Here is a 25,255-nt window from a genome sequence, read left to right as displayed (position 1 = left end):
CGCTAATCTCAGCCGAGGTATACATTTACATGGTCCGGTATCAGAAATAACACGGCAACCGGACATAAAATCCACACTTATTTCTCTGGTGGTGGTGGCAGCATTGACTGCTGCTCTGGGGCTTATTGAACATATTTAGTTATATGGCTTTGCCCTATCCTGTTGAAGACAGACAGCAGGCAAATGCTGAAGCGTTCTGTGCCTTTTGTGATTTCTTTCTCAACTGTTTCCGACCATAATGTCCCTTTTCAATAAAAGGAGTGTAGCACTACAAACTATTTCCTTTCCACAGTAAAGTGTACTGCCAGGAAACGCACTGAGCTTTCTGCGCTATCTGCTTCACCGAAACGTGCGGAGGGAGAGAGAGAGATAGAGCCAGTGTACGAGATGGTTGGAGAGGGAGAGAGAGGGAGACGGAGAGGAGGAATCAGTGTAGGAGATTGATGGAGAGAGAGAGAGAGAGAGAGAGAGAGAGAGAGAGAGAGAGAGAGAGAGAGAGAGGGAGAGGGAGAAACAGAGAGAAGGAGTCAGTGTAGGAGATTGAGAGAGAGAGAGAGAGAGAGAGAGAGGGAGAGGGAGAGGGAGAGAAAGGGAGACAGAGAGAAGGAGTCTGAGGAACAGGCAAAGCGAAAGAGAGAAAATAGGTAGGCCTGTGATTGCAACCCAGGAGCAGCTGTTAGAATTTAGTGGGGAGATCTGAATCAGAGGAACACTGTGGGAAGTGACGGTGTAAGCATATCTGCATGTGATGCAGACGTAAGTAAACCGATAACCCGACCAGTTCAACTGTGTGATCCACATGTTGATTCGTACCAGACCTCTTCTGTCACCGAGACCAAAGACACGCATATCAACTCCAATCCCTGACAACGTCAGTGTCCCGCTCCTCTGAATAGAAATCCTTTCGATATTTCAACCCGGTTACACACAACAAAAGACCCAGCTTAGGTTAAGGGGAGGCCGGTTCAAACTCTTCGTTCGGTCATTGTTCCTCAGGGGATAGGGATATATTGATCTCGAGGTGAGCGTGTAAGCCGCTGCCATCCATCGGGCAGGTCGGTGGGGTTTGATTCATAGTTTCAGCAGACAGAACATTAATACAGACATTCATATTTCAATAGACCGGTTACTCTGGGGATTGCTGGTTGCCATGGAGAGATACCATGACGACAAACGACCAGCCTTCCTGGCCAGCCTGAAACAAATGGCAGACCATGCTGTTAGTGTGTGTGTGTGTGTGTGTGTGTGTGTGTGTGTGTGTCCCGGTCTTGTGTGTGTCTGCACTGCTTTTATACATGTGGCTATCTCGGTAGGGTGTTCCAAACCATTCATCACAATAAACCTAATGAGTGGTTATAAAAGAGTAATAACTACCAATGCTAGCGGTGCACTGCTGCTTTCCTACGACCGGGTATCCACGCCGAGCCTCCGGGTCTGGGGAAGAAATTACCGGACTACCACCACAACACTGACTCGGCCAATCAGAGTAAATTACCAGACGGGCCTGTCACACACCGGCTGATTGACCGGCTGAAGTTCTGAAGCCCCCCTGGGGGTCCGGTTCTGTTTGTTCTCGGGCCAGGTTCTGATCCGCTGATAGGTGGTCAAAGTGAGTCGTTTCTAACAACGCAAAAACAAAAGCCGCACATTTGCGGAGCCAAATATGTCTGAACTTCCTGCGTCTTCCGAGGAGAACACCGAATCCTGCGGCATCACTTAAACCCAAAGCCTGAGCGATGATATTAAAAGTGACATGATATCAAAATACGGATTGAGAACAGATGTGGGCTCCGAGTAACAATTACTCAAGTAGGTGTTTGACTCCGAACCTTCTTGCACTTACTTGAGTTTCAGCAAACTATTTGGACTCGCTCGTACCCTACGGTGAATGTGTTTCAGCGGTAGCACTGCTTTTTTTGTCAATATTTTTTTTTTTACACAACTTGTATATCAATGTCGGGGCTCCCTGTCCACTCTCCCCCCCCCGCCCCTGGACGGAGACCACTGAGATGGAAGAACAGCCTGGCCCGGCTGGTGGATCACTCGGGACCGGCCCAAATAAGTGGGATCTATCAGCCGGGGCTAAGGGGCGGACCGGCTGGGAAATACGACGTGCTGCATGTGGACACGCGCCGATCAGACTTCCATCCGGCGTCCCCCGATCCTGGGGCCCCTGATACGGGCCCTCGACCAGCCCATGGGGCTGCAGCCACCTAATGGGATAACGAGGGCTGGATCTGGGGTGTTTCTGGAGGAAGCTGTCGGATCGGGGGGGCCTTCTCCACCACGGTGTTCGCCCAGAGCTTCTCCCCGTCCAGGGCTGCTCCTGCCTGGGTTGGGATGGCTGTCTTAAGGGGAACCCACCGAGGATCCACAGGCTCCCTTGAACTCTGGATTTCTCATTATTGCGGCGGTAGCCACTTAACAGCAGAAAAAAAGTGTGTCTGTGTGTGCGTGCATGCATACATGTGCGCACACATGACGCCAGTGGCCCTTCGCATGCGGTTTCTAACGGTAACCTGGAGTGACTCACTGGGACGTCTCTCTTCACGTCTGGGCGACGGAGGGAGCGATCGCGTAACTCAATATGAACATCATCACCATCAATTATTGGCAGCGGTTTAGCAGAGCAGGGTGAACCTGGGAGAGAACACACTCACTGTTTTAGTCCCGATGCATTCGTTAGGCGTCGTAACGTATTGAACGCATGGAGAGATCAAAGGCTGCGGGCGATGACGGGATGGGCAGACGCGCACTAACGAGCGCCTGTTACCGTGGTGATTAACGGCTACATTTGTTTTTTATTGTGTCTGAAGTCGTTGTAGCTCGGAGGCGATCTGCAGAGAGAGAGAGAGAGAGAGAGACTGACTGACTGACTGACTGACTGACTGACTGACTAGTTTGGAAAGAACTAACTCCACTGGAGCACATGTGTTCTGTTTCAGTTTCTATTTGATATCTGTATTGTCTGGCACGGCCCCAGCCTGGCACCAATACATTAGTGTGTCAGTGTTTTGGTTTTTATTGCAGTGTTCAATTAGGAACATTCTGGTGGAGGCTGGGCGACTTGATGCTGAGGCTTAACCAGAGATTATAATGGAGCAATACGATACAAACACATTCTTTTGGTCCAGCAGCTGTCGTCCGCTGCTCTGTGACCAAGCGAGCCGCCCGCAGAATTTAATAACTAATAAGCACCCAGACCAGAATATCCCTTTCTTTTGTCATGGCTGAGCGAGACAGCGATTGATAGGAAGATAAGGTCAGAAACAGAGACACACAGGGAGAATGATAGACAGAGAGAAAGAAAGGGAGATAGTGGCAGCGCTAACACCAGAGAAGTATCCAATGGTCAAACCACTGCTAATGTGAACAAGGGCATTACCTTAATGTCTATGGAATGAACGATCATCTCAATACAGGGCCCTAGGCAGCTTCAAGCAGTCCGCATCTCATCTGCTTTAGAGGAGGTTTATCTGGCAAATAAACATTTCCCATATTTTGTAATGGAACAGCTCAAATCGGAAGGGTTGTTGACGGGTTAGAAGGACTCCATCTGCCTGATTATTTGCTTAATGTTGAGCTACGCCCCAAATGTTAGAAAATGCTTTTGACCAGGCTCGACCACTCAATACTGAAAGTGTGTGTGTGTGTGTGTGTGCGTGTGTGTGCGTCCCGGTTTTGTGTGTCCCGATGTGCGTGCGCCTGTTTATGTTTCCCGATTTTGTGTTTGTGTGTTTGCGTGTGTGTGTCCCAATTTTGTGTGTGCATGTGAGTGTGTGCGTGTGCCTGTGTATGTGTGCATTTGTGTGTGTGTGTTTGTGTGTGCGTGCCTGTGTACGTGTGTGTTTGCGCGTGTGTTTGTGCGTGTGTGTGTGTTTGCGTGTGTATGTGCGTGTTTGCGTGCGTTTGTGCATGTATGTTTGTGTGCGTGTTTGTGTGTGTGCGTGCGTGTATGATTGATTTCCTGATGGTAGACCATGTTTTGGCTCTGCTGAATGTTTTGTCTCATTCCTTAGCCTCTGTTTGTTCATTAGCAAACCACACCATTGCTCTGTTATTTTAAGAAGCCGAGATGCTTGTGTGTGTGTGTGTTCCTCTTTAGTGCTTGATTACACTTTTGCATGCCATGCCATGGAATGTTCACCTTATAAAATGCTGTCTTTCGAAACAGCACTGTTAACGCATTGCCCCCTCATTATAATAACTGTTACTCTATAACTGTTGATCTTCCTCAGAAATGTCATTGATAAGCTCAGGGAACATTTGATCATGGATCTGTTCTCAGAAAGCTTTTGAAGAGGAGTTTTGAATGGCATCGTGTGAATCAAAGGCTGTCTGTGTGTGTGTGTGTGTGTGTGTGTGTGTGCGTGTGCGTGCGTGCGTGCGTGCGTGCGTGCGTGCGTGCGTGCGTGCGTGCGTGCGTGCGTGCGTGCGTGCGTGCGTGCGTGCGTGCGTGCGTGCGTGTGTTTGTCTGAGATCATTTGACACAGCAATGTATGACTGGACAGTCCGGTCTCAGGGGGATGGGAAAGGCCCGGAAATGGGGTCCGATATGGATGGGGTGAGGAGGGAATGGGGGGAGGTGGGTGGGTAGGATGGGGGGGCGTTGTTTGTACCTAGAGGGGAATCCCATCGCCCAACTCCAGCCCACATCCAGTGTCGATATGTAGGGATCTCCGCACGCTAGCTTACACGAAACCGACACGCTCATGCACGTACACACGCACAGGCTCATGCAAACACGCACACGCACACGCACACACACACACACACACACACACACACACACACACACACACACACACACACACACACACACACAACAGTACTATTTTGTAAACCCCAGCGGTGTAAAACTATTTTGGTTTGTGTTTCCTTGTGATACCTTTGTCTTTATTTCGGGACTCTGCATAACCTCGGTCAATTTGTCACAAAGGTAACCCTTACTATTCACCGTGTGTATACCTTTTAGTGTGTGTGTGTGTGTGTGTGTGTGTGTGTGTGTGTGTATACCTTTAGTGTGTGTAGACCCTCCTGGGTAAATATGTGTGAATAAACACAACCATGTGCATCATCGAGCACAAAGTTTGGCTTGTGAATCTTCCTCCGTTGTCGGCTTTTGAAGGCTTACATCATCATCCTCATTCCCCCCGGAGCCGACTGAGATAGTGGGGGAAGACACCGTTATTAAACAGAATGAGGTCTGCTCACCCAACTTCTGACAGCTTTAACTCCAGGCCTTATTTTTAGATCAGCCATAGGAGGATTTTCACATTTGGATTTAAGGTTAGCTTTCTTAGGCTGACTTCTCGTATTAAGTTAAACAAAAGGCTGTCAAGTTGAAACATCGCACTATTGTTTTAACGCTTTGGACGTAGACAACAGTGGCCGTAAGTTATTTGAGTCTTTTGCCTATGAATCACGTTTGTCTCTCCACTCTGGTAATAAACCCGAATCAGAGCTGTGCACTTAATATGTTAACTCAATTCAGTTTTCTATTTTTGAAGTCCACGTCAGAGTCCAAACTTGAACCTATACCGCTCCCCGTTTGCGTCAGTCTAGGTCGTGTGCATTCGGGGAATGGAATTCCTCCACGTTATTAATGTCAGCATGCGCGAGGTGAGCCTGACTCAGAGCAGAGGAACATGTGGTCACCGCTGAACTCCCCGCGCTCCGTCCCTGTTCAGTAACACTCTGCGCTGGGTGCGTCTCCGGGGAGCCGGCCAGAGCCTCAAGAACTCAAGGTCATAGGCGTTCTCTGTTCTCCTGGGGGGGGAGTACATCCATAATGTTACAGCGGCCGTGACGGGAGAGCTCACTGCGTCTGGTGTTTTGGAGGATTCTCTCGGGGTGATTTCAGTGAATTGTGCCGTTTCTGTGTCTTGTCTCTGCGTATGATGTGTTCCAGCGCGTTTCTGATCCTACGAGACCGTTCTTTTGCAATGTTTCTTTTTAAAATGAATCATCTGAAAAAAAACGTTGCTGTCTATAAGGAACAATCTACGACTATGAGGTAGAACATTTGCTGTCAACATAAAGCATCGACTACATATCTCAATTCTGCTCTATTCTATTCTATTTCTGGAGAACACATCAGTGTGTAACTGTCTATTACCCTCTACATATAGAGTCTCAATTTTATTCTGTTTTACTGTAGTCTATTCTATTTCTGGAAAACACATCAGTACGCAACTGTCTATTACCCTCTAGAGTCTCAATTATATTCTGTCCTGTTCTATTCTATTCTATTTCTGGATAACACATCAGTGCATAACTGTCTATTACCCATAGAGTCTCAATTATATTCTACTCTATTATGTACTGTTTCTGGATAACACATAAGTGCGTTGCTGTCTGTTCCCCCAATACTACATATAGAGTCTCAAATATACTCTGTTCTGTTCTATTCTATTTCTGGATAACACATCCGTTTGTTGCCGTCTGTTCCCCCAATACTACATCTAGAGTCTCTACTCTACCAAATTATATTTCTGGACAACACATCAGTGCGTTGCTGTCTGTTCCCCTATTACTAGGCTTAGTCTCTACTCTGTCCTGTTCTATTCTATTCTATTTCTGGAGAACACATCAGTGCGTGAATGATGTCGGCTCCACGGTTCATTTTCCACCGGTCGAGCCTCAGTGTGTTTTGGCTCGCGGAGAGAGCCCCTGCTTCCTCGCCGCTCTCCGGCCAGGAAACGTGTGATGAAGTCAAGCCCCAGAGCTCCATTTCATGGTCACAATTAAAAACAAAGGTCTTGTTTTCAGCGCGGATAAGGTGAACGTGGGCCGCCATGCGCACACAGAGAGGGAACCTATTTTCGGTGAATGATGTCCTTGGTGTTTGGTGGGTGTTTTTTTTTCCACCACGGTTTTGGCCGCGCATGAGTGTCTTCCTCTTCGAGACGAAACAGAAGCCCGATTCACAGCGCCAGATCAGGGCTATCCTTGATCATCGTTTATAAAAAAAAAAAAAAACAGGGGGCAGGAGTGGAAAGTCTGGTGGTTAGTGCTGGCGCTCGACCTCACAGCTGACAGGGTCTACCAGAAGATGGCCTGCAGACATCTCTGAGCAAGAGTCCTTAACAAACCACTTACTGCTCGTTAACGATGTGTATCTTAGGCAAACACCGTTCCAGCCAATCACATGGGTGTTTCCACCTCAATTAACCCTATTTTGGAAATGATTGTATGTTGTACATCCTGCCACTTAATGTATGCACTTATTGTATTTTGTATGTAGCTATAGTAGGCTACTTAGTTGTGTAGCATCTTATCCTAGCTATCTGTGTTGTATATGGGGAAGGGGTTAACCTAGCGATCGTTAGTACTTGTTTCTATGAACATTCTTACTGTACCGATAATATATTGTTTCTCTTTCTTATGACAAATGTACTTATTGTTGGTCGCTTTGGATAAAAGCGTCTGCTAAATGCCCTAAATGCAAATGTAAATACAACATAGGATAGCACAGCCTGGCTCCCTTGGGGGGGGGGCACATAGACAGAGTGAGTTGCAGTATTAATGTCAATCGGACCGTGCCTTGCATGTATATTTCAGTGAGTGTATGGAGGCCCACAGAAGTGTCTCTGTCTGCCGTCTGTCTGGGAGGAAGGGTTCCGTCCGCGGGGAACGCCGAGGAACGGGGTCCGGTCTAATCCGGTTAGCTGTCACAATAAATTGAAGCTAATATCGGGGGGGCCGAAGTGAAGTCACACAGCTGGTGGAGAGGCGATATGGATGTGTGGAAGTGTGTCCAAAACTGAGGAGTTTTGCGAAATCTAAAGGCAATTAGTTGTGATAATAATACAGAGGGCTTAGCCGGCCGACGTTCTACTGGCCCCAGGACACCGCACGAAAAACAAACCATCAATAATTAAAATCCCACGATTAAAACATCCCCAAAATCGGAGACTTAGTTCTACTTCAGCCATGACTCACACATAGAGAGTAAACAGAGAGAAAGACGGAAGACACAGATTCATATGAACATTGGACTGCTTTGGGTCCAGACCTTGTCAGTTAGCCGGACGTATTTTTCGATCCGTTCTTGTTTATCTTTCAAACCACCCCTGCCACCCCCACCACCAGAACCCAGCTCTCCTTCCCGTCATTCCAAGGCTCTGTGTGACTCTGAGCACCGGGTGGCTGGGAGACGGTGTTAAGGCTGATGGTCTCCATGGCAACCGCAACAATACCGGACCATTCCAGAAGGCCCCGCAGACCACGCTTCTCGCCCCAACACATGCCGGACTTACAGTCTTGTTTTTCTGTTTTGTTTCTTCGCCACACACGCTCGAACCGATGAGGAGCCAGCCAAGGCGAGCCCGCGGCTGTAGCGAAGGGACATTTGTTTTGCCCGGCGCACCATGGCTGGTGTTCAACTCTAACTTAACTGCTCTCTCCCCACTGCAGAGAGCAGTGCTGTGCCCCACTCCAATCTGCTGGATTCATCAGCATGACCATATGGGGAGAGAAGGGGGGAGGGGGTGAGAGGGAAGGGGGGGGGGGGGGGGGGAGGAGGGAGAAGAGGGGGAGGAGGAAGAGGAGGAGGAGTGGGAGGAGGAGGAGGAGGAGGAGGAGGGAGAAGAGGGGGAGGAGGAGGGGAAGAGGGGGTGGAGGAGGAGGAAGAGGAGAAGGAGGGAGAAGAGGGGGTGGAGGAGGGGAAGAGGGGGTGGAGGAGGAGGAAGAGGAGGAGGAAGGAGAGGGTAAGGAGGAGGAGGGAGAAGAGGGGGAGGAGGAGGGGAAGAGGAGGAGGAGGAGGGAGAGGGTAAGGAGGAGCAGGAGGAGGGAGAAGAGGGGGAGGAGGAGGAAGAGGTGAGAGGGAAGGGGGTAGGAGGAGGAGGAGGAGGAGGAGGAGGAGGGAGAAGAGGGGAGGGGGAGGGGGAGGGGGTAGAAGAGGAGCGGTGGTTTGCATGGTTGGGTCAGAAGGATAGAGAGATCAACTTCAGTCCATTCTGAACGGCAGCTAAGAAAGAATATCACATTAATCGTTTCATATCCACACACCCTCACTGCACACACACACGCACATGCACACGCACATGCACACGCACATGCACACGTACACGCACGCGCACGCACACGTACACACACACACACACACACACACACACACACACACACACACACACACACACACACACAGAGTGGCGCAAACATACACAAATGCATACACTCGATTGCTGCTTGTAACAGTCATGTTCTATAGAGCACGGTAAAGATTTATATGGCCAAACGGGGCCTTGTGGCTGAAGTCCAGGAGGCAGATTATGGGGGTTGCAACGCCAGCTATAATGTGGCTCAGACTGCACGGAGCCCTCCTGTGCAGTCTCGCCTGTCACTGTGGTCGCAGGGAGATGATGTCACAGCTCGCACGCCTTGAGATTCTGCAGATGTGCAGTGCGTAAGGCCAGGTTGTCAAAAAAGCAGTCAGGCCTGTGAGGAGTTATTTTCACTATTTCACGACAACAGAAAGGAGGAAGCAGAACCACTAGAGGGAGCACATCAGAGACCCTCTCCTTCAATAATATCTTTGTAACGTTGACAATAAACTGTAGTTCTTATTCCTCTGGTGCTTGATTTTTATATTAAAACAGAGAGGAAATGATGTAATTTCCTTAGTGCTCGACCAATCACAGCCAGAGGTGAACAAAGGAACCTTTCAATAGGCTGCAGGAGAGGAGGCATGCGGTTTACAATCGCACACACACACACACACACACACACACACACACACACACACACACACACACACACACACACACACACACACACACACACACACACACACAGATGGAGAGGTCGCTGACCAGAACCTCCCTGTCCCAGTGGACCAATAGGCTTCATTAAATCTGTCATCTTAAGAGGCCCTTCCATGTGGGTTAGTCCACGGAGGACTCCATGGTTGGTGGAACAAAGCACCAGGGTTAGTGCTTGCTGGTAAAAGAAGTATTGCAGGATACGTTGGCGATGTTGGAAGACCATACTGGTCTCATTATGCTACCACTGTCGCTGATTCCTTCTCTCGTTCCTTGAACATGCGTATTGTAGCTTCTTTTTAGTGTGTATGTGTGTATCTGTGTGTGTGTGTGTGTGTGAGTGTGTCCACATGTCTTGGTGTGTACGTGATATACAGGTGTGTGGAGCCTGAGTTTAAAATGCAACCTAGTCTTTCTCGCTCTCGCTCGCTCTTGCAATCTCACTCTTGCTCTCTCGCTCTCTCGCGTGCTCTCTCTCACTCTCGCTCTCTCTCTTCAAGTCTCGCTCTTGGTCTCGCTCTCTCACTCTCTCTCTGCAAGTCTCTCTCTCTCTCTCTCTCTCTCTCTCTCTCTCTCTCTCTCTCTCTCTCTCTCTCTCTCTCTCAAGCAAGTCTCTCTCTCAGTATGTGTTGGTGGAGGTGGTGGACATTCCTAACATGAACCCTCCAGATCATATGAGCACCAGGGGAGTGCTTATCGAGTCAGGCCCTATCTGCGCAAAGAGGGCTGTCCGCTCCATCCATCTCCCCCCACCTCCAGCTCCACCTCGTAATAGAACCCTGCACTGTTTACCTCTCCCTTCCATCCACCACACCGTCATAGCGTGTACGAGCTAAACGCTATTACGCTCCTATGAATAAAAACAGGTGCTACGACATAAAACCTGGAGCGAAATAAAGGCAGCCCGAGTGAGCGAGTGGTAATCCCTCAAAGCACAGACTTATCCGACGGTATATCAGAACAAAGACTCGCGCCACGCACACACACGTATGTACAGTAAACACAGCTTGATCGGACTGTGTCGAGACACCTCCTAACCTGGTTTCGTTCCCCTTCCCTCTCAGGTGTAGCCGGACCCAGCCATGCCGATCACAAGCGAAGGGTCCAGAACCAGAGGACGTGGCGGCCGAGCCTCGTCCCACGCACTCCCACACCCCGGGCCGCGACCGTCCCGCCCGCTCCCCCACGCCACCGTCCTCCTCCTCCTGCTCCTCCTCCAGGCGGCGTCCCCGGCGACGGCGTTGGAGCTCCAGCTGGATGAGGAGCAGCCCGCCGGCACCATCGTGGGGGACATCAGCGCGGGGCTGCCGCCGGGCGTCACGGCCAGCCTCTACTTCATCTCGGACCACGAGGGCAAGGGCCTGGGCAGCGACCTGAACATCGACGAGACCACGGGCATCATCACCACCGCGCGCCGGCTGGACCGCGAGCAGCGCGACCGCTACAGCTTCATCGCCGTGACGGTGACGGGATTCACCGTGGAGGTGTCGGTCACGGTCAACGACATCAACGACCACGCGCCCACGTTTCCCAAGAAGAGGGCCGTGCTGAAGATCCCCGAGCAGACGGCGGTGGGGACGCGGTTCTCGCTGGAGCCCGCCACGGACGCCGACCAGGACCAGCTCACGGTGCAGGGCTACGTGATCAAGGAGGGCAACGTGGGCCAGGCCTTCCGGCTGGAGACCAAGAGGGGAGCGAACAAGGTGCTGTACCTGGACCTGGTGGTCAACGGGGTTCTGGACCGGGAGAAGCGCGCCGCCTACAGCCTGGTTCTGGAGGGCTTCGACGGAGGCTCGCCCAAGAGGATCGGCTCCATGCACCTGGAGGTGACCGTGACGGACATCAACGACCACGCGCCGGTCTTTAACCAGAGCCGCTACCACGCCATCATCTCGGAGAGCCTGCAGCAAGGCAGCACCATTCTGCAGGTTAGCGGCGTTTCACTCTGTTGCGTTAAACACAGTTTAGAGGCCAAGAAGGAATTTCCATGTACAATAATAAATAAAGAAAATGCAAAGCCTACACTTGTGGGTTGAGGGAAAGGAACGATGCTTTATGACTTGTGAACAGCAAGTGGTTGTCAACTCTAGAATAATAAATAAGGAACTGAATCTGGCTAAAGGGGCCGGTAATGTGACAGCACGCTTATAAACCACGACAGAAATAGCACTAAAAACCCCAAACCGTGGAATGTATTTCCTCTCCGTGTCTCTGCAGGTATTTGCGTCGGATGCAGACGAGGGGGACAACGGCCTGGTTCTGTACGAGATCAACAGACGGCAGAGTGACCCCAGCCAGTACTTTGTCATGGACCTCAGGTCAGGGGTCATCACGCTGAACCGACCCCTGGACTATGAACTGAAGAGGGTCCACGAACTAGTGGTCCAGGCCAGAGACAACGCCAGTCACCCAGAGGTACGATGCCTCATCCCCATGGTTGGGTTGGCTGAGCTCAGAGCGGGTTAACTCGTAACCGCAAGGTTGCTAGTTCGGCTAGCTAGTTGCTAGCTAGTTGCCGGCTAGCTAGTGGCTACCCGACTCCTCTTGGCATGTGTCTTGTGCCTCCTAGAGTGTCGAGGTGTGCCTGAGCAAGACGCCTCACCCTAACAACTCCCGACGAGCTGGCTGTCACCTTCCATGGTGGACTCCGGCATGCATGTGTTTATGAAGTTGCTTTGGATAAATCCGATAAAAGCTCCTAAATGCCCTGAATGTAAATGTAATCATCCGTAGCACACAAAAAAAATCTTTGAGGAGGTCAAACATCTGTGGGTAATAGTTGTGCAAAGTTGTGGTTTATGTGACTCCTAACGATTCCTAACGACGACATCGGTTCCTATCGTTTCCCAGGTGACCAACGCCTTCGTCACCATCCACGTGCGCGACTACAACGACAACCAGCCCACCATGACCATCATCTTCCTGAGCGAGGACGGCTCGCCGCGCATCTCGGAGGGCGCCCAGCCCGGCCAGTACGTGGCCCGCATCTCGGTCACCGACCCGGACTACAGCGAGTACGCCAACGTCAACGTGTCCCTGGAGGGCGGCGACGGCAAGTTTGCCCTCACCACCAAGGACAGCATCATCTACCTGATGTACGTGGACCAGGTGCTGGACCGCGAGGAGCGGGACTCGTACGAGCTCAGGGTGATGGCCACCGACTCCGGGACCCCGCCGCTGAGGGCGGAGTCGTCCTTCACCATCCAGGTGATGGACGTCAACGACAACCCGCCACTGTTTGACCAGCAGACCTACAAGCAGACCATCCCCGAGGTGGTCTACCCGGGCTCCTTTGTGCTCCAGGTAACCGCCCGGGACAAAGACCAGGGGCCCAATGGGGACGTCCGCTACAGCCTCCTCAAGGCCAAGGACACCCACTCCGATTGGTTCTCCATCGACCCGCTCACGGGCATCATCACCACCGCCACCGCCCTCGATTTCGAGTCCGAGCCGAAGCCAAGCATGCTGGTCGTCGCTACGGACAACGGCCGCCCGCCGCTGTCGTCCACGGCGACGGTGGACATCGTGCTGCAGGATATCAACGACAACACCCCCGTGTTCTCCAGAAGCTTCTACAACGCCTCCATCAAGGAGAACACTCCAGCCGGGACCTGCTTCTTAGAGGTAGGCGCTCCGTCGAGGAACCTTTCTTTTCTCTTCCCTCCCCCGATTCCTTTGTCTTTGTCTACTTCCACTGTCCACTTCCACTCTCCACCTCTCTTAAGCGCTCCCTTCCCTGCCTCCTCACTACCGTCTTCACCCTCTTCTCGTGTGTTTGCTATGGGAACCTGCCATGTTTCATTATCACAGCCATCATTCTTCTCGCGAGCAAAGCTAGCCAAAATATTATTGTCCGAGGGGCTGCAGCCAGAAGCGAGTACTCAGTGTCTCTCTGGCTGTCGGTCTCACCTCTGTGTTCGCTCTCGCGCCCTTCACTCACACTCACCCCCTAAGCCCTGCTTTGATTACTTCTGGAAAGCGTTTGATTTATACAGCTACAAACGGGAATCCGGGAAAATCAAAGTCATGTTTGAAAAAAATGGGGTATGCGGTGTTACAGCGAGGATGGTGCACTTGAGGATGTTGACGTCTTTTCATGGGATTCTTTAAACAAAGAAACATCATGACAGCTATCTGGTGTTTGGGTTGAAAGGGAACAACTTTTGACTAGAAGGGGAGCGACAGAAAGTGAGACACAGAGACAGAATCAGAGGGAAAAGAGTGAAAAACTCCACCTGCATTCCGGGAAACGGTGTAAGTCAATTAAGCTTCCCTGGCTTGTCCTTTGGCTCACCTTAAACGGTAACTATGGTAACCAGCGGCTAGCTAGCAAAGGGTGAAGCCCTCTGGCATTCTCGGTCACACTACTGTAGTATCTCAGAGCAACTTGACAGTCCCGCTTTTATCTCGATGCTTGCCTGCTATTACACACAGGGAGGGTCTCTCTTGAGAAATATTAAACCTGTGACCGGCATTGTCTCCTAGCGCCGTCTTCACCATGCACACTTAACACCAGTTGCTCATTCATGCTGCGCTACACCCCCGTGTTTTAAAACGGTCAGAGAGAGAAAAAAAGCTATTATTTTATTTTTATGTTTCTTATTGTATGAAATCACTTCTGCTGGACCATCAGGTTCGGCCCGCAGCAATAACATTTTACGGACCCCCAAAAAGGCATAGAATCCGAGCCACTGGGATTAGATAAATCTAGGAATTCTTTCTTTGTTGCAGGCTCAGTTAACATGTATTGAGAGAGGAGGGGTGGGGGGAGACGGGGGCTTTGTGGAATCTGGAATATGTCAGAATCATCTGGCCCGCTCCCAGAAGGAAGACAGGATCAGGGAAGAGGGAGGGGGATGACTGCAGAAAGGCTGACAAAAAGACCAGGTTCAACTAAGATGGATAAGGAGTAGATCTGCATTGGTCAGCTCGACCCCAGGAATTGTTTGTTCAAGGGCAGGAATAGGTATTATTGCCATATATATAGTTTCCCTGATATCCCATAGGGCTGTGTATATACATCTGGAAGCCCGTTTGGAATTTGGCATTAAGCCAGTGGTAGAACACTCGTTAAAGTTACCTGAAATGTGGATGACCTTTGACGTTTAACCTGGGAACAATTAATGCACATTTTGATGAGTTTTCCATTCCATTGTGGGACATAAACAGTTCCACTGTAAGAAATGCAAGTGATTAATTGATAGCAGAAGTTTAACCCCCCCAAGTTGCTAACTCACTTGACCCCCGGTCCGGGTCACCAGGGATTGGAGCCCTTTCCCGGCTGGAATACGGGGCTGGGGCAGGGAAAACACTCTCGGTGGGACACTGGCCCATGGCAGGCTAACACACGCATACTCTCACAGGGCATTCACGGAGCCACGGCCCTGGTTAGTGTCTCCAATTTCCGCTCCTGCACGTCTCTCTTATGGGAGGAAACCCAAGCACCTGAAGGAAACCTAATACAGGTTCTGAGTGGGGAAATTGAACCCAGGTCCCGCTGGATCCTTTCGACATGTGAACATCATAACACGCCACATAGTTTGAGCCTTTTAACCAGTACTCGACCACTACTTGTCCCCTCAATTCCTAGAGTTTAATCATAGTCTAATATTACGTTGGTTATCGAATAGAGCTCTGCCATCTGCGTCCATCACGGCCGGTTTTACACAGTAGAGGAGAGCGGCAAGTCGGAGAGAGGCTGGTTCTGGCACACGCTCTCCGCTTGGACAGAGTAGCGTTCTCCAGTTCCACCGGGAGGAGCATTTTGGGAGGATAACAGTAGTTCATGTCAAAACACGTTCTGGGCCAGAGCGGTACGTGCTCCACTGGACGGGATTCACACGTGAAGGCTGATCTGACATCATTAAGCTGTTGGAGGCCATGCAGGAATGGGTTGTGCAGTTCCACGAGCCGCCTGACGACCCTGTGTGAAGCTCTGCTCGTAGTTCTTCATCCTACACTTAAAAATAGCACTTAGCATTGTTTAGCATCTTATCCTAGCTGTCCTTGTCGTTTACTGGAAATGGGATAACAATTGTTAGTGATTGGCAATTCGTTCTATGAACATCCTTACTGTACCGACAGCGATACATTTTTGTTTCTCTTCTTCTGACAAATGTCCTTCTTGTATGTCGCTTTGATTAAAAGCGTCTGCTAAATGCCCTAAATGTAAATGTATATTGATTTCCCTTTGTTTACCTGACTTTCTCCCAATATTGACCATGAAGTGTTTGTGCGCATATTTTTGCTCTACTTTGTTTCACCAAGTCTTTTATAATTCAGCACACGCTGCTTAGCAGAGCTTTGGCTGTAGTCTCACACCCGAGCAGAATTCCAACTGAACTTTGATCAGTTCAGACTTTTTGATCTATGACTCCATTCTTATCCATTATCTGGTTATTATGATCTGGCCGAGGCCTGCCAAGTCGTCGTTACGGCTATCAGATCGTCAGAATTACTCACAAATTTGGAGCTGGGTCCCTCATACTGTTTGGTTTAGGACAGACTTTTTCTATTTTATTTTGGAAGGTCCTTTGGCTAGTGGCTTCCAATCCAAACGACTACGCTCTCTTTCCCCGTCGGCTGAGCAACGGAAAGCCTTGGCCTGCCCAGCCGACTGACCGAGTAAAACCGGGGTCAAGGCTTCAGATCCAGATCTGACGAGAGGCTTTTAAGGATAGAAATGAAAGACGTGGTCTGAGGAGTGAAACAGACTCAGGAAACGTGGAGGTAAACGCAAAGAAACGACCATGAAGAGAATTGGGAATACCAGCTCATTTCCTGCTGTCTGCAGGATTTTAGGGAGAGGTATTGTGTGTAGTATTTGTGTGTGTATAGTGTGTGTGTGTGGGTGTGTGTGTGTGTTTGTCTGTGTGTGTGTGTGTGTGTGCGCACGTTTTATGCACATACACCACATGTAAGACATTGTGCGTGTGTGTGCCTTTCCTTTACATCTCGAAGCAGACATGTGGTGTGTGTGTGTGTGTGTGTGTGTGTGTGTGTGTGTGTGTGTGTGTGTGTGTGTGTGTGTGTGTGTGTGTGTGTGTGTGTGTGTGTGTGTGTGTGTGTGTGTGTGTGTGTGCGCGCGCGTGCGCGCGCGTATGTTTGTGTACGTTGGCCCCAACCAAGCTCTCCCCCTTCCTCGCAGGTGATGCGTCTCCTCCATCATGGACACCATGTGTTCCCCCAGTCAGGGCTGTCAAGCCGAACCGCGATCACGCGCACACAGGCACCCACACGCATGTTCTCCGCCGAGAGAGCGCCACACTAAACATCAGCGCGTGGAGTGGGCTGATGGTTTAAAAATCAACACCAGTGGGACGCGTTCTCAGTGAGAGGAGAGCGCTCAGATGAAAGGCACTGGGAGAAGAGCTGGGAGACATGGTGGTTTTGTGTCAATATTGTGAGACTAGATTGGATGGGGCTGTGGGATTTCAGGTGGATTGAATATCTGTTTATTTTAATATGCGGCGAAGGTTTGAAATTAAATTGAATTAATTAGCCCGAGTCGTCGTACGGTCTTCGTAAAACACGTGGTTTCTCATTGTTACGATTGTAACCGAAACTCGCGTCAATTTATCGGTAACACGATTTCGCCACTGAGGTGTCCAACTTGGGAATTCGAGCGAACAAAAGCCGTATTTTACGTTCTGATTGTTTTTGTATGGTTACGGTTTAAAAATAGAGAGCTCAGCCCTCTTGGTGTTTTTCGCCATCGCTCTCCCGCTGTTTCGCATCCTGCATATTTCAGATGTCATAGACTTATTTAGAACCTTTCTAAGTATGGTTTACCACTCTCATACCGGCGGGGCTGTGGTCTAAGTCTGTCAGTGCAACAAAAAAAAAGAAAGCTCTTTTGGGTCACGTTCTGTAATGGCACGGCTTCCTCAATGTATTTTATTACATCCTCGCAGCCGTCCATACTGAACTTGTTCCATACTGGGCCAACGTTTTTAAGATTTTGGTCCCGATTAGTCTGCATGGCTCCAAATGATATAAAAAAATCGGAGTCTTGGTTTGAAAAAAAGAGATGAAGTGATTCTAAACAGGTGCGTCTATTTCACCTCCTTCCAGCTAAACCGCTAAAATAAGCAATGTGTGCCCATCTGTCCGAACAATCAGGCATTGCGGTGGGAAGTCCAAGCGAGGACCCCGGGCTACAGGCTATTAGAGGGTACAAGAAAGACCCAATCATACACACACACACACACACACACACACACACACACACACACACACATAGACGTACACACACAGACACAGACACACATACACACACACACACACACACACACACACACACACACACACACACCCAGACTTACACACACACACACACCCAGACTTTCTCTTTTACTTCTCCATCTTCTCAGAACCCAGACATAAAATGAGGGTCTGACAGGAAGCTCTTCGTCCCCAGCTTCCTGTTGGAGCACCCCGATCTCCTGCTGGTGTCACACTTAACAAGCCCCCCAGGAAATAAAACCTGGACCCCAGCTTCCACACTGTCCTTCAGATCAGACACACACAACCACACACACACACACACACACACACACACACACACACACACACACACACACACACACACACACACACACACACAATGCATTAAGCCAAACAATAAAGGGGTCCCTCTTGTGTATATATATATATATATATGTATGTATGTATGTATGTATGTATGTATGTATGTATGTATGTATGTATGTATGTATGTATGTATGTATGTATGTGTATATATATATATATATATATATATATATATATTCTAACCCCAGCTATATAACAACCAATTAAGATAATAGTTATAGCATTAAAGTTGCATCATAAGCAATGGATTTAAATTCTCAACAGTAGTCCTATGGTCTATTGCATCTGAATCCATTAAGTGTTGCACATGTGAAATCATTTCTGGTGTTTTTATTAAGCTGTCAGTGGGTGCAATTTGTCTCAATAAGCGTCACAGACGTAGAGGCTTCAGGCCGGAACTGTCACTTTCCCATTGGCATTCCGGCTTTGGTGTTTGGAACAGGTGACCGTTTGTTTGGCAGGCTGTGGCTTGGGCCCACACACTGAAGAATTCCCAAAACGTGAGGACTCATTATGGCTGCGAGCAGCTGGCAACGTTCCCTCGGATATGAACGTACGCTCGCACGAATGCACAGACAGACGCATGGACACACACACACACACACACACACACACACACACACACACACACACACACACACACACACACACACACACACACACACACACACACACACACACACACACACACACACACACACACACTCTCTCGCCAGCCGCTCAGCTGCTAGATCCGCTGACAGGTTGTGTGTGATGAGGGCTTAGTGATGTGTGTCTGCCATGAAAGCCATTCTCATGGCGGCTTTCCACACTGGCTGCACAGACGTCACCTGTTAGGGGGCCCAGACACACATTAACGGCGTCCAAGTCCCCGGTATTATGCTCCCCCTTCTATCCCTGTCCTCCATAATCACGTGGAAATGCATTTGCCATGTCTTCAAATTCAGCGTTTTTCCCCGTAATTACTGTTAGATTTTTTTGCTTCGAGGCCGTATGTTGACTCTACGCCACCCGTCCGTATTTCATGTTTTCAGCCTATCAGAGCGCCCGCTCATGTGTGATCTGATTGGCTAACGCTCCCGCGGAGAGGGATGCCGGCACGGCTCATTTAGCACAATGCGCAGCACCATATGGCTTTGAGCGGCGCTTTCCTTCCCCCTTTCCTGTCTCCCGTTCTCTCTGTCTGTCTCTCTCTGTCTCTGTGTCTCTCTCTCTCTCTCTCTCTCTCTCCGTCTCTCTCTCTCTCTCTCTCTCTCTCTCTCTCTCTCTCTCTCTCTCTCTCTCTCTCTCTCTCTCTCTCTCTCTCTCTCCCACTGTCCCTCTCTCTCTCTCTCTCTCTCTCTGTATTTCTCCCACTGTCTCTCGTCCTTGCCCTTGCCCACCTCTCGCTGCCTGACAGATTTCATCTCCTCATGTCATCTGGTATTGAGTGCCCGTCTCTCTGCTCCTCCGCCTAACGTCTTTAGCTCATGTGCTTCGGCACGCTCGCTCACAGCTCCTACGAGACCACAGGAGGACGTGCTCTTCAGCCCCGCCGGCCCTGCTATTTAGCAGCCAATCGATTTGGTTCAATTTGGTGCGGAGACCCCATTTACGTACATCACGTATTTCTCTGCTTTTGTTCGGTTGCCTGCGGGGGAAGATTGAACCGCTGCACGCAGGGTGCCGTGGATGAAGGGTGTTTGTTCCTCACGATGCGTGCCCGACTGGGGTTGGATCACATTCACATGCGTGCACACTTCGAGGAAAATAGGATTTGTAGTCTTTTCCAACCCAGACTTTAATTGGAGTACTACTGAGTAGTTGGCCGGGCGTGTTATCTGGCGCTGTGTCTCCTCATTCCCTTTTAGCGCTCACCTCGAAACGTGGCCAGTTTCCACCCTACTGTACAACCGTCCCTGCGACGACAACACATTCTTTTTTTTATCCAGGAACAGATTCAGGAAGTGGTGGTTGAACGCTGAGCTTTATTTTGGGCCGTGGGTCCAAAGCGATGAGGAATGTTTATTAAAACAGACAAACTGCAACCCGATTCCCCTGTGCCTTCCTTCAATCCCCGGCAGCACTTCAAGTGGTGTTTTCCTCTCACAGATAGCAATTTAGGGTTGAACAGGCAGATGTAAATACAGTGTCCAAATAAAAACGATGAAAATATGTGTTTGCACACTGGAAAGAGCATGTATTTTTAATAGAAGCTTCTCCAGGCACAATAACAACAACATCCCCATGCGGTGATGAGCAGGATGGCTAGGGCATGCCGGCAGACCGCTGAGGAAGGCCGCTTATCACTTCTCTCCTGGTGAACACATTAGGAGCACGAGGAGACAGACGGGTAGCTGCATGCGCTGGAATAGGTGGAGCTGTTGAGGTGTAGGTTTTTAAGCCTGTGTAGGTGAAGCTTGCATAGGTGTAGCTGGTGGAGCTGGAGCTTATGAAGGTGTAGGTGTTTTAGGTGTAGCTTGTGAAGGTGTACATCCTTTTGATGTCGCTTGTACAAGTGGAGCTTGTTCAGGTGGAGCTTTTTGAGGTGAGCCTTGCATAGGTGTAGCTTGTAGCGTCTGTATTAGCTTGTAGCTTGTGTAGGTGCAGTGTTTTTAGGTGGAGCTTGTACAGGTATCGGTGTACGTTGTTTAGGATAAGCGTCTTTAGATGTAGTTTGTATAGGGGTAGCTTGCATAGGTGGAGCTTGTATTGGTGGAACTTGTATAGGTGGAGCTCGTATAGGTGTAGCTTGTATAGGTGTAGCATCTTTAGGTGTAGCTTGTGTGGGTGTGCTTGTGGAGGTTTAATAGCAGCGGCAGCGGCAGCGGCTCTCCCTCCATCACCTGGGGAGACAGATTGAGGCTGAGGACGGAGGTCACCGCAGAATCTCCAGCCAGGAACAGATGCTGCTATCACAGTTCAACAGGGACAGCTCCAGATAGCCCGCACACACACACACACACACACACACACACACACACACACACACACACACACACACACACACACACACACACACACACACACACACACACACACACACACGCACACACACACGTACACATGCACACAGGCTCACACACACGCAGGCATGGACATACACACACACACACACATACACGCATGCACGCTTACACCCTCACACACAGGCTCTCATTCAGTCATTTATCGTCTTTTTCCTTCTCCTTATCGGTCTAGTCTGGCTTCCTCTGGGCTCTTTGTGTGTTTGGTTATCCTGTAGTCCTCACCTCCTCTCGCTCTCTCTCCCTCTCTCTCTCTGTCTGCCTCTCTCTCTCTGTCTGCCTCTCTCTCTCTGCCTTGCCCATTCTTCTGTTTTTTTGTTTCCCATCCAGTCTCTCTTTCCTTATCGATCTGCTGTCTCCTTTCTCTGGGAAAAACCGGGCACACACACACACACACACACACACACACACACACACACACACACACACACACACACACACACACACACACACACGCACACTACAGCCCGACCGATAAAGGATTTTTAAAGCCGATACGATACAAATATTTGGTGATTTAAAAATCCGAGATTCCGATATATCGGTCGATATATATTAAAAAAGAAATTCCAGAAATGCGTAACAAAACATAAACAGATTTCCCTAACATTGGTTGGTAACAAATGCACAATGCAACACACACACACACACACACACACACGCACACACACACGCACACACGGGGGACCCAGGCCCGGTGGGGTTCAGGGGGGGCCACACTAATCCAGTTACTCAGAGGGGTGTGGGTGTCAATGAGGGCCCTTCCTGTGTGTCCCCCGGTGTTGTTTGTCTTTGGAGGGGCCACACAACCAGCCACAGCAGGTGCTCCGCAATCCAGCGGAGGAGACGCTCCTCGAAGAGGACGTTTCCCAGCGTCTCCGGTTCGGTTCCTGGGCTTTTGGAGCGGGGTCCGCATATTAGATTAAGGGGTCCTCTCTGCGGTGTGAGAAGCTGGCCCCTTTATGATGGGATACAGACGCTATTAAGAGTCACGCTTCAATGTACTGTGTTTGGTTCCAAGCTGGCTCCTGCACAGAATGTGCGTTTTATGTATGCGCGCGTGCGTAGGGTTATGTGTGTAGTTGTGTGTGTTTGTGTCTGCGTCCGTGTGTGTGTGTGTGTGTGTGTGTGTGTCCCCGTGTGTGTGTGTTGTTAGTGTGTTTTCGTCCGACCCGTGTGTTTTTTTGTGTGTGTGTGTGTGTCTGTGTGTGTGCGTGTGTGTGTGTGTGTGTTGGCTCCTCATCCCTCACGCACGTTGCCTGGCAGGGTTAAAGTGATCACTGCTCCTCAGGTTTATTTTCTCTGATGAATCATCCATTTAATCATCCTCACTCGTCCTCCCGTTTCTCTGCCATAGCTCTCTCCCGGGTGGAGAGATGCTGAGAGAGAGAGGGGGAGGGAGAGGGAGGGAGAGAGAGAAAGAGCAAAAGAGAGGGAGTTGATGAGAGAGTGATATGGAGGGACATTGAGGGAGAGAGCGTGAGAGGGAGTTGATGAGAGGGAGAGAAAGATGGAGGGACATTGAGAGAGAGAGAGAGCGATAGTGAGAGAGGGAGAGAGAGAGAGGGAGAGAAAGCTGATGAGAGTGAGATGAAGGGACATTGAAAGAGAGTGAGAGCGTCGATGAGAGAGAGAAAGAGAGAGACAGAGACAGATAGAGGCAGCGAGGCATTCGCTATCACAACCCCGGTGTCTGGCCTGTGTGCCAAAACACACAATGTCAAACAACACGTCTGATCTCGCCCCGCCTCCGTCGGAGACCGCAAGAAATGTCCGGAAAGCCTTTTACATCCAGCGTGGTCCCCAATCACCAGCGCCGTCTCTGCCTTCTCCCCCCCCCCCCCCCCCCCTCCCTTGTCCGTCGTATTGTCTTTTCTCCGGGGTTCTCCTCCTCCTTATTGGGACGGCTCTCGCGGCGTGACATCTATTAACGGTTAGGAAAACAGCAGAGGGATGGGGAGCGAGTTTCCACCAGTCCGTAGAGTAGTGGAATATTTAGTTTAACGAGAGGGAATCGCCGGAGACTTCCCTTACACTGCCCGCGTTAACCCTGAAGAATGGACTCGCTCACTCTCTCCCTCTCTCTCTCTCTCTCGCTCTCGCTCTCGCTCTAGCTCTCTCTCTCTCTCTCTCTCTCTCTCTCTCTCTCTCTCTCTCTCTCTCTCTCTCTCTCTCTCTCTCTCTCTCTCTCTCTCTCTCTCTCTCGCTCTAGCTCTCGCTCTCTCGCAGGCAGAGCTGACTGCACCGCGTTGTTCGGGGTTCTGGGTAATAGACGATGTAGTATATAGTGTAGATAGTATTAGGGCTGAAGGATCTGTAGTGTAGCACTTGAAGCAGACTTGTTTGATGCAATGATGTGCAGTTTTGGAAAGACCTCGTTTTTTTGGTCCAAAGAGACTTATTGTAAGTAAGCGACTTATTGCCGCATTGGAGTTTGGCCTAAATGGCCAGCTAAACAAAAGTAATTTAAGAGACTGGAAATCGTCCCCTCCTGCTCTCTTCTCTCTTGTGTAATACAAATGATCTCTAACAATAAACCTACTTTCTTGGTAGGGCCCTGACCACGAAGTGTGTACTAAACCTTGAAAAGCTACTACATTGGGAGAAATGTAATGAAATCGTGAGGCTTTATGATAACCTCCCACCCCCCTCCTAGTTAACGTCAACTTAAATTTCAAGTTCCCTTTTAACTTATGTATGCAGACCGGTTGAACACACACACACACACACACACACACACACACACACACACACACACACACACACACACACACACACACACACACACACACACACACACACCACACACACACGTGGTGGTCTCATGTCCTGTCTGGGATCTTGGGCAGGACATAAATCTTGCTAAAACTATTTAGTTAAATTGAATATATGTTTCACTTGAGTGCAAAACATTTGTAAAAATCCTAAGCAGCCATCACTTTGCCGTGAATGAAACAGACCGATCGCCATAACATCAATCTCGATGGGAAGATATTGGATATAAAAAGAAAAAAGAAAGGACCTCCAGAACAGAGGTTCCCGGAGAACCGTCTAATATTAACCGGAGCGCTGTTGAAGATGTATTTCCACTGTGTTTCGCGGTTCTGGCGGAGCTGGAGGTGTTCAGTCAAGAGAGGGAAGCACTGCAGGATGGAAATTACTTTTCTGTTTTCACGGGCAACTGCCCTGGACTACATCTGTGTGAAGTGTGTACGAACCCAGGCAGGGTAGAGACACGCAGAAAGCAAGCGTTACAACAGCAGTGATGGAGAAGGCGATCAGAACCAGGTGTCCAAACTAAAGCAGATTACAATACTGGTGTTAACAAAATAAAAGCCCTGTTTAGTTTGACTTCTCCCCCCCCCCCCCCCCCCCCCCCCGCGGTAGTAGGAATTGAAGCAGCCGTGGTGTAAAAATAATATGAATGCCAATCAATGCAAACACAACCTCGAAGGATCCACACCTCAAACTACTGACTTGATTTGATTTGCTTTGCTGTGATTCAATGTGATTTGATTTACTGTGGTTCAACACTATGCGATTGAATGCCATTCGATTCGATTTGGTTAGATTCTATCTACTTGCTGTGCCATACGCTACTGGTATGCACCCTGTGCCCTCAAACCCAGGCAAAGGAAGCCAGGGTTTGTAATACTTCAAATAATGCCTCTTCAAAGAGAGGCCTACTAACCCCAGGGCTCCTTATTGCCTATAAAGCACGCGGCGGAGCTAACCCACGACTGTGTCTGAGTGAAAGCGCTACCGAACCACTGCAGCCTATAACTCACAAACTCTCCAAGCCCTGCCTGGCTCATCCAACGCTGGACAGGCCACTTTTCCTATGAATGTCCACTATAGCGACGTAATCCATGACGTCTTGATCTGTTTTGTGCC

The 25,255-nt window shown here is 49.7% G+C and overlaps 1 protein-coding gene across 1 annotated transcript in view; it reads left to right on the top strand.

The window, feature by feature from the left end:
- The window catches only part of dchs1b (dachsous cadherin-related 1b), a 93,312-nt gene that overhangs the window by 1,376 nt on the left and 66,681 nt on the right, over window positions 1-25,255 (top strand). The window contains exons 2-4 of the mRNA XM_079737673.1: window positions 10,829-11,692; window positions 11,982-12,179; window positions 12,615-13,388. Coding sequence (XP_079593799.1) covers window positions 10,847-11,692; window positions 11,982-12,179; window positions 12,615-13,388 — 1,818 coding nt within the window. The 5' untranslated portion in view covers window positions 10,829-10,846. The remainder of the gene's footprint in view (window positions 1-10,828; window positions 11,693-11,981; window positions 12,180-12,614; window positions 13,389-25,255) is intronic.

Source organism: Pollachius pollachius, assembly GCF_949987615.1.
Source record: "Pollachius pollachius genome assembly, chromosome: 6".
NCBI lineage: Eukaryota > Metazoa > Chordata > Actinopteri > Gadiformes > Gadidae > Pollachius > Pollachius pollachius.
This window is presented reverse-complemented; position numbering and strand designations above follow the sequence as displayed.